General features: G+C 43.0%; 1 protein-coding gene and 1 pseudogene across 1 annotated transcript; both read right to left on the reverse strand.

Annotated features, from left to right (window-relative positions):
• Nucleotides 1-2,097: 2,097 nt before the first annotated feature.
• LOC109475456 (melanocyte-stimulating hormone receptor-like) lies at nucleotides 2,098-3,854 on the reverse strand. The gene has a single exon (XM_019776056.1). It carries the CDS (start codon nucleotides 3,799-3,801, stop codon nucleotides 2,455-2,457), a length of 1,347 nt encoding a protein of 448 aa, XP_019631615.1. The 5' UTR covers nucleotides 3,802-3,854; the 3' UTR covers nucleotides 2,098-2,454.
• A 547-nt stretch (nucleotides 3,855-4,401) lies between these two features.
• On the reverse strand, nucleotides 4,402-9,206 carry LOC109475653 (annotated as a pseudogene).
• Between the last annotated feature and the right edge of the window lie 355 nt (nucleotides 9,207-9,561).

A 9,561-nucleotide genomic window follows, 5' to 3' on the forward strand; every position in this document is an offset into this window, starting at 1 on the left:
AGAATTAGAGGGACCCACCGCCATAACTTAACGAATACTGAAGAGCGCTGACCTATGCTTATCAACAATGGTTAAGCTATGAGTCAACAACCGGAAGGTCAATGACCCTTCGCCACAGCTAGTTTCCTGTACCCGTCCGACTGCCAACACTTATCGTCCTGCCAGCGTCTTGGTACACGTATGTCATGTATAATCTGTTTGACGGGAGAAATTGCTTAATTATGTAAGAGTAGAGGAAGGGACAAGGTTAAGGTGTGAATACATTACAATGACACAGATAGAGAAGTTAAGCACAAGTCTCAGTTTAAGTGGAATTTTAAGTGTAAGTGTAACTGCGCGCACACGTCTTTTTAGCACTAGAGAAATAAGAAGAACAGGTTATGTCATTAATCCTCTTCAGGGCGCGAAGGGGGAAGATCAGGGAGGGCTACGAGTTGGGGAGGGGAAGATTCCGCGACAGGGGTCCGTTGTAGTACGCGCGAGTGAAGGATATTCCCTGGTTCAGGCCTAGGTTTGATTTCACATTTCTCATAATCTGTTGCAAAATGGCAGTAACTACTACCATGGCTGAAAATGGAAGAGGCGGCATTTTTTTGGGAAGATCGTGGGAAAATTGATTTTGGATCTGAGGCTCACTTCTGGGGTCTTCTGGGTGTCCTTCCGCCTTGTGCGCGGTGCTTCGGTTTGACCCAGATTTAGCTTTTATTCGTTCTTTGGGTGCTGTGGTTATGCCTCGCGCGACGGGCTTTACACTTTTCTACATAAGGGTTATATTAAAATAACGCGTTAAAAACTCTTCTCCACCGCCGCGGGGCCTGCACAGGAGGCTAGGATCATTCCCATGTGTTGCCTTGTTCTTGCGTATGGCTCTGGGAACAAGTCTAGTGGATTGTTCGATTGTATAGAAGGGGATAGAGCAAGAAAGACCTCGAGCGCCGCGACAACCCGGAACTTGCTAGGCCTCGAGTTCTCGTTTGCGGCTTGGATTACGCTCTACGCACAATTAATCGATTACGCTTTACGGTTAATTCCCGATAGCTACAACGCATTACGTAGAATTAAAACGGCGAATTACGCTCTACGCCAAATGCGCCAATTACGCTCTACGTTGAATTAGAGGGTCCGTCTACGCTCTACGTAGAATTAAAACGGCCGATTACGCTCTACGGAAAAGGGCTTGGGGGCCCCCTTCAATGGCCCGCTAATTCTCCTGACCAGTTACGTTCCTTTTTAGGCCAATTTCTACGATTTATTCAATCTGGCGGAGGCTACCACTCTCCTGAGAATACCACATACACGATCATCAACTGAATAACGCCTGTGATTACATGACGTCATATCTAGAGCCTGGTCCAGTGCAATCCAATTTCTATTCAACAAACGATTAGATTAGTTCATTAAAAGGATCTTTTGCTTGTGTTCTATAAAAATTTTAGATTTATTACGAATCTGTAAGTTTTATTGAATGAAACGATATACATTTGTATGCTGTATATGAAACTGCGTTCCCCCAAGTTTTAAATCATTCTTACTAATAACATGTTTCATACGAATCGAGATGGTCTCCCTTGCTCATCATATGCCCAATGTATGGTCAATTGGACGCTACTCCCCGTGAATAGTAGACTCTCCACCAGACTCGATCCTTTGCAGGCTGAATAAATAATAGAAATCGGCCTAAAAAGGGGTTTTAATTGTCCAGAGACCCAGAGAAGTTGGCCGGCCAGAGAGAAATTGGGCCCTCTCAGGCTGGCCGGCCAACTTCTTTGGCCAATTAAAACCCCTTTTTAGGCCGATTTCTATCATTTCTTCAGCCTGCAAAGGATCGAGTCTGGTGGAGACTAGTGAATAGACCCATGCCCATCCAAAGACGCAGTCCGGAACATGACAGACGTACATCATTAACTTTTATTCATACTGAGGATGAATACACGATCATCAACTGAATAACGCCTGTGATTACATGACGTCATATCTAGAGCCTGGTCCAGTGCAATCCAATTCTTATTCAAGAAACGATTAGCTCAGTTCTTTTTTCACAACCACTTGTTTAACAAGAGTCGATGTAAAACGTCTGTCATCTTCATCAGGGCGTATTTATGACTGGTTCACTGAAACTAGGTGTTACTGTTAACAACGCAGTCCAACATTGCACTGATGAAGATGGCAGGCGGTCTTCGAACATCGGCCCTTGTTGTTAAACAAGTGGTTGTGAATAAAGAACTGTGCTGTCCAATCTATGAAATTATTCGTGCATATTCAAGAAACGTACGTATACGTGCAAGAAAGTCGAAACTCTCAGTGATTATGCCCCACATATTCTAACAGAAAACGTATGGCAGTTTCGCAGCCAGACTATATAGAATTACATTTATCATCAAAGTACATAGTCATATTTATCAAAGTACATAGTCATATTTAATCTTAACCAAGAGTGCTATTAGTGCTTTAACATCAATAGCTTACCACGGGTAAATCCACAACGCCAGTTTGTGTTGTATTTCTAGATTGCACTGTTATTAATGTATCATAAAAAGTGTGGCGAGTTGTGCTGACTATTTCTGATTTGAACATATCCACAATACTAGACGGATCTCGACTTATTTCAGACTGGTCAGAAACTGTTTGAACTCCAGAATGAAAATCTACATGCCTACTTACAGTAGGAACCAAAAAGACGCCAGGAACAGAGTTACTTCCCACTGCTATCTGTGGCGGAGCTGTGGCGTCCTTGCTAGGAGCTATTTGTGGGCGAACAAAGCACCGTTTTACGTTAATCCAACACTTTCCTAACTGCAGTTTAACCTCATTTCTCAGCTCCGTCAGACGAAATGCGTAAATTACCGGGTTAACCAGAGCAAAGATATAGCAAAACGCTATTGCCACTCCCCAGCCCTGAAGGCCACCAGCCGCTAAGCGCTCTTTCATTGTGGTCATATAAAATGTGTTTAAAAGCCGTATAATCTGGATAAGGAAAGGCATCCAGCAAACGAAGAAAATGACCACTACTATCCACAGGGTAATCACCTTTTTCTTAGCCGATGATATGTGTTGACCGTCCGTGTTAGAACATACCTGTTCATGTGGCTCTAACCTACGTTTGATAGCCAGGAAGATACCTACATTGGTCTGAACCACAATCAACATGACCAACAATATGATAGCTGTTAACAGTATCATGTAGTTGCCATCTAAGGTCCCGACACATCGTTCTGCGCTGATGGCGAGGTCCTGACAGTTCCACCCCATCATGACGGAGTAACAGAGAAGCGCGCTCCCGAGCCAGGCTGCGCTAACCGCCGCCGCGGCGTGACGGCCCCTGACGGCGGTGTTGTAGAAGAGTCCGTGATGAATGGACACGTAGCGGTCGATGGACAGAAGAGCGATGCCGAGCAGGGACAGGTACAGCGTGAAGAACAGCGTGGTGTACAGGGCCTGGATGGGAGACTGGGCGGCGTCCGAGCGGAGGAGGAGCGGTATGGAGAGGCAGACCGCCCCGGCCAGGACGTCCACTACGGCGATGTTCCCGATGAAGTAATACATGGGTTTGTGCAGGACACTGGCCCTGACGATACCGAACACAATCAGCAGATTCGGGACGATGATGGCCAGTCCGAAAAGGATCGTGACAATCCTGAATCCCGGTCCGCCCACTGCCTCCTGGAATCCCACCTCCTTGCATCTAGCCAGGGATTTCGCGAACACAGCATCACCAGTCAGGTTGTAGCTGAGCAGGATCATGCACTGGAACAGGTTGATGGAGGGCTCCTCTGCGGCGGTCTTGGTTGAGTTTTCCATCATTTCTTCTCGTACTTTGTCTTGTTTCCGGGCAACGTTAGAGTGGAAGGACAGATATCCTTGTGCCTGCCTTGTACTACTAAAGTGTTTGCGGCCCTGTGTGATGCTCTACGTTAAAGAAGAACACGCATACGGCAGTACCTTATAAAATATTCTTCTCAGATGTGGGACATTGACGTCATTGTGTATCTGACGTGTCCAGAGCGCAGCATGGACGCTTTGATTGTATTATTATTACTAACTCCCTTATTTGGCTTGATTACGATTGATACAGAACAAAACCGGCAAATTGGCTATTCATGGAGAAAAGATACATTAAAGAATAAAAAAATTAGTGCATTGCTTTTTCATGACGAGGGTAGAGTCATAGCAATGCACGAAAGCAAAGTATGAAAAGCCTGAATACAAGACATACAATGTAGGTTATCATTATAACAGTTCTCTTGGCGAAACGAAAATTGTACTCGGTTCCAGCTGAATTCTACCAGACTTCGGCAGGCGACTGGAAAGAGTAGAAATTGGCCAAATAGAGAGATGACTGTACAGTTTGTCACACCCAATTTTATTTTGTGCATGTAGAATAAATACACTCAACACATTATCCCAAGGCAGTTGTACATTTATTCTTCCAAAAGAAGCAAAAGCTTGTAAATTAAAATACACTAGAACTATTGAAATCATGTTTGAAAAACGAAATGATCAGGATGAAATATCAAACACATATTTTCATATAATCTTATCACCACTAACCTTGACTTTCTATTAATCTATCCCACAGTCCACAATTTGTAAAGAACTATCCTACAGGTGTGCCCCCCTGATACTTTTACACTCCACAAAAATTTGATCAATCATGCATTTTATCACCAAGCCAATTCTATAGTATTATGTATCATAGGAAAGTGTATTCATTACCTTTAAAATATAATGATACCATGTTTGTCATGATCCTACAAGGTTAATCACACAAGCTTACTATGCAAGTGCATCACACAACTACATGTAAAATGCTGAAATTTCTCTGCCAACACTTTCTGACATTTCAAACCATACTTACTCCCACTGAGACACCTGATAATGATTCAGACATAATTCAGGCATAAAAGTCTCACCAACAAAAGGAAAAGGCTTTCTAACTGAAAAGGTAACATTTGCATAATGTCTGTGTGGTCTAGCCTAACAAACTACTGCTGTATACTCCTCTAATTAAATGGTGGCAGAGTCCAACTCTGTTCTGCAACTTGCAAGCAACATAATGTAATCCAACACCACAGAGTGTGATCTGCTGGAACCAGCTGCCATATGGTGACAGATGTCTGGTCCAGGTCATTGACCTTGTATGTTTAAAGAGGAAGAAGGCACAGAGCAAAACAATGTATATTTTCCTTCTTCAAGGGTAGACATAAAAATCTGCATATGGTGACATTCCATACTGCCCTAATTCAGCTGTAAGGGAGCTAGCATGGTGATATTTTGCATAGATTTCAGTAGTTGTCCTGGTGCAGATTTCCTCATCATTTTCAGAAGAAGCAGCCACCAAACGTGATGCTGATGTTGTCTCCATGGTGATGGAACTCAGGCTGCCAAAAATGATAGTTGTAGTATACTGTGAGGAAAAAGAAGACGTGGGTTATTTTACACAACTATTATAAAGCATAGGAAAATTAATGTAACAGTAGGCTGTTGTGCTTCTGATTTCAATCCTGAAAAAAAAGTCGGTAGGTACAGACTTTCTTTTGAGTATGACCAAAATGATCCAACAAATGGTCCACCTGTTTGCTTGTACAAAATATTTTACCCTATTGACTAAAAAAATATCAATTCTGCAAATGCATTAAATGATGTTTCAGAGATGTTCAGAGCGTTTGAAAGTCAGATATCAGATTGAAAATTTTCTAGCCCTAACAGTATGCTTTCCCGTGCAATACTAGTACATTGATAGGAAACATGAATTACTATTTATGCTGCACTTACAGACATCTCTTGGGTACAGGATGACGATGATGTCCTCTTGTTTCTGGGCACAGTCTGCCACTGGCTTCAGCCACACCTCTCTGGTGCCTGTCCCCTGGGCCAGCCAGATGTGGGGATAGTCGGCAAAGGCCTGGGTACAGGGGCATAGAACAAGATCATGTCAAAATAAATTTAAAAAGGTCCTGTAGCCTTTCTCAGACCACAGAGCAGTGGGTTGTTAGTCCACTTTGTTTAGAGCACAATATTGGAAGGCAGAGCCCATCCCTCTCCTTCACTGCCTTTTACTTTCCCAATCGAAGTCTGGTACCCATTTTACACCTGGGTGGAATGTGGAAAGTCGTGTCAAGTGCCTTTCCCAAGGACACATTGTTACATCTAGCCAGGTATACAAGAAATCCAACTCAAGGTGACTCAATCATGTGTCTGCTAGCCTATATAGCTAGTCACTTGACCATTTGACACCACACAGAACAAATTATCTTACAGTGAAAACCTGTTACATTGTGTATGAAGTATCCTGTAGTTGCCTAGTATGACCTGCACACTGACTAGGCTTCGTAGCTAGATTGCCTATGCTAGTACACTGCTGACATTGACTGTGGCCCACACGTACATACACTACTTTACTCCTCACCATGTCTTTGGCAGCGTCCCTGGCAGGCGCTCCTGGCATGTCGATGAAGATGTATTTGGATAGTCCGACCTCCGACTCAGGCTTGATGATGTACGGTCGCGGGAACAGCTTCCTGATCACGCTTCCCGCAACCACCTTCCTACTCCTCCTGCAGGGAAGGAAAGTACATGTACAGGGTGTCACTATAGTCTTCACATTACAAGATCATGGTACATGTATGAGTACATATGTGCTACAAGCATATATACCTGACATGTACACTACATGTATTTGTACATGTCTATATTATGTTTACCGAAGGAAAACATATTGTTTTTACTGTTTCTTCCTCCTCCTCTTCTGTTCCAAACACTAACCTCTGACCTGGACAATGACATGATTTGTTGACCTCTGCCACCATGGTGACTGGTGTTGGGTCACATAATGTTGCAATTTCATGGTCTGCTCTACTCCTGTCACCATATACTTGTAGTACATGTATGTGAATGTGTTTGAGTAAAAATTAACAGGGCAGACCATGTCCAAAGGTAAACATTATGCATTTGCTTTGCAAACATTACTTCTCTAGTTACATTGTAGTTTTAGTAGAGAACAGTGATTTATGTAAGATTTTTCTTTTTTCAGATTCAGCTTTGGAAAGGAGTCAGACTTAGCCTAGAAAAAGAATTATGTTCAATAGGCAGGCTTGGTGGACATGTCACTTGAGTGTATAGAAATCTAAATTCTTTGTTCAGATCTTTAGGGACTAGATGAACCTGCAAAACAATTCCAACAAGGTTTTTCAATACAATGTTCAAAGGTCTACAACCTGATGATGATAGCTAGCCTCCCACAAGTTTTAAGTCAAAAGATGTCTATAGCTATAACTAACTTATTACAACTTATCCACAAACATTCTTGTTGTACATGTACTGCTGATATTGTTGTGTATGTACCACATAATGCTGGTGTGTTCAGGCATGTCCTCTGCTGTCTGTATGTTGAAGACATCTGCCAGTGTCTGTATGTCTGGGTTGGAGGAGTCAAAGGCCACCACTCCACTGTCCAGCCTTGTCTTGTGCTGTTTGTAGGCGGACTGGAGAACAGAAAAATCAACTTCTTCTTCCTGAGCATCCTGTACGGATAAAACATAGCAAGAAAGTCAGCAAAGGTCTAGAATTCTTACATTTTCCAATCGCTGAGTCAAAATCTGGCAACAATTGTAACAAATTTTCTCAAAATTATCACATTTTTCAGGATCAATCATAACAACGTTTTCTAAATTTTAAGCCTCTACAGTACCAGGCTTTGAGAAGTGGCTGGAAAGAGTAAAAAACTGACCGAATTGACAGATAATATACCAGGGGAGTTGGTGCTCCCAGCAAACTGTTCTCTTATTAGTGGACCAACTACCTTGGCATGTTATCTGTCTATTTGACCAATTTCTACTCTTTCCAGTCACTTCCTGAAGCCTGATAGAGGCTACAATCAGTTGTCTGGAAAGATAATGTTCGTTGTAAATCATGACTACTACATATATATTGCATTTAAGCTTCTGGATTGTAATTGCCAGCTATGCTACATTTTGTACATCATGTACAGGTACCTTGATGATGACAGGTTTTAGTGTGCTGTAGTAGGCATCGGTGAAGTTCTTGGCACGTCTGATAGAGGGCACTCCTTTCACCTTCTTGTATTGCAAGCAATTCACCTGCTGAGGAGGCTGGAGGAAGTTGGGTACCAGGCATTCCTGTTCATAGTAATCTAAAGACAAAAAAAGAGAAGTAACTTAACTTGATCTATTCTAAAAACAGCAACTATAACGCTACTTGTGTCAGCAAATGTTGTTGTAATGTCTTAGTGGACAAAAGTTACAGCACATACCTCGGGTCAAGCATAAATCATTTCATGCATACTGAACTCCCACACACAATGATTAACTCCTGTAAGCCTGTTGATTAACTTCTATGAGCAAGTTATTAAAAGCTCACATGAAGCAATCTCAACTAGAAAAGTAACATTTGCAAAGGAAATGCATAATTTTTACCTTTGTGCATGGTCTGCTCTGTTAATTCTTACTCAAGCACATTCACATATATGGTGACAGTCTAAACCCCTCCTACAATAAGATTGCAACATAATTGCCAGACGGCTGCTGTCACGGTATTAAAGTGGTGTTGGGTTATATAATTTATGTAACCCAACACCAGTTACCATGGCAGCAGCCGTCTGGTTCAGTCAGGTCAGAGGTCACTGTTTGGAGAAGAAGAGGAAACGTAGCAAAAACAATATGTTTTCCTTCGGTACATAATGTACTTCCCAAAAACTCACCTTCGAGCCTGAAGAACTTGGCGAGGGGGAGTGTCAGTAACCTGGTTGCCCTCATGAGGGGATAGGCCAAGTCCTGACTGAACTTGGCCACCACCCTGGCTGTCGGGTCGTGGTACGTCTACGAACACCGTTCCCAAAACCAGGGCAAAGCCGATCAGGAACATAACCTTCAGGGACGTGACCAAACACTGGCCACAGGACGATCTCACAGGGCGGCCCCCCTCCCCACTCCTGCCGTCAGGCTGGAGGGCTTGACGGATGCACTTCTCGATGACTTCGTCGGAGAGTCCCCAGTCTTTCCCCTTCTTCCGAATACTCAGGAAGCTCTCGGACACCTTTTCGTAGACATATTCTGGCTCAGTCGTCTCTTCGTTACCAGGCATTTTTCACAAATTTAAACAGCTATTAAATGGCGTACGTGCCCTCCGAAGCTGTCTAGTGTCTGTCAAAAATGTTTTGTCTCGCTGCCACTTACTTCCGTGTTTTGCTATCCCATGATGCACGAGGAGTTGGCGCGAATTTTGAATGAACAGGGTCTGCTCTGACGCTTGTACTTGGACAACATTTTTCTGGTTTAGACGAGCAGCTGCTAAAGTTTGTTACATTATGGTGAGTGACGCGGGCTATACATCATATCCATCCGTCCATCCATCCATCCATCCATCCATCCATCCATCATCCATCCATCCATCCATCCATCCATCCATCCATCCATCCATCCATCCATCTATCTATCCACCCATCCATCAAATTGCAAAGCATTAACATTATTTTGATGTATAACTCAACTTGAAACATTTAACTGAACGATGAAGGAGACTAGATTGTTGACTTCATGTCTTTTA

Source organism: Branchiostoma belcheri, unplaced genomic scaffold (assembly GCF_001625305.1).
Source record: "Branchiostoma belcheri isolate BF01 breed outbred unplaced genomic scaffold, Haploidv18h27 scaffold34, whole genome shotgun sequence".
In the NCBI taxonomy this organism is placed as follows: Eukaryota; Metazoa; Chordata; class Leptocardii; order Amphioxiformes; family Branchiostomatidae; genus Branchiostoma; species Branchiostoma belcheri.

Excerpts from the sequence above, each read along its gene's own strand:
- LOC109475456 (XM_019776056.1), bottom strand. The coding sequence starts at position 3,801 with ATGATGGAAAACTCAACCAAGACCGCCGCAGAGGAGCCCTCCATCAAC.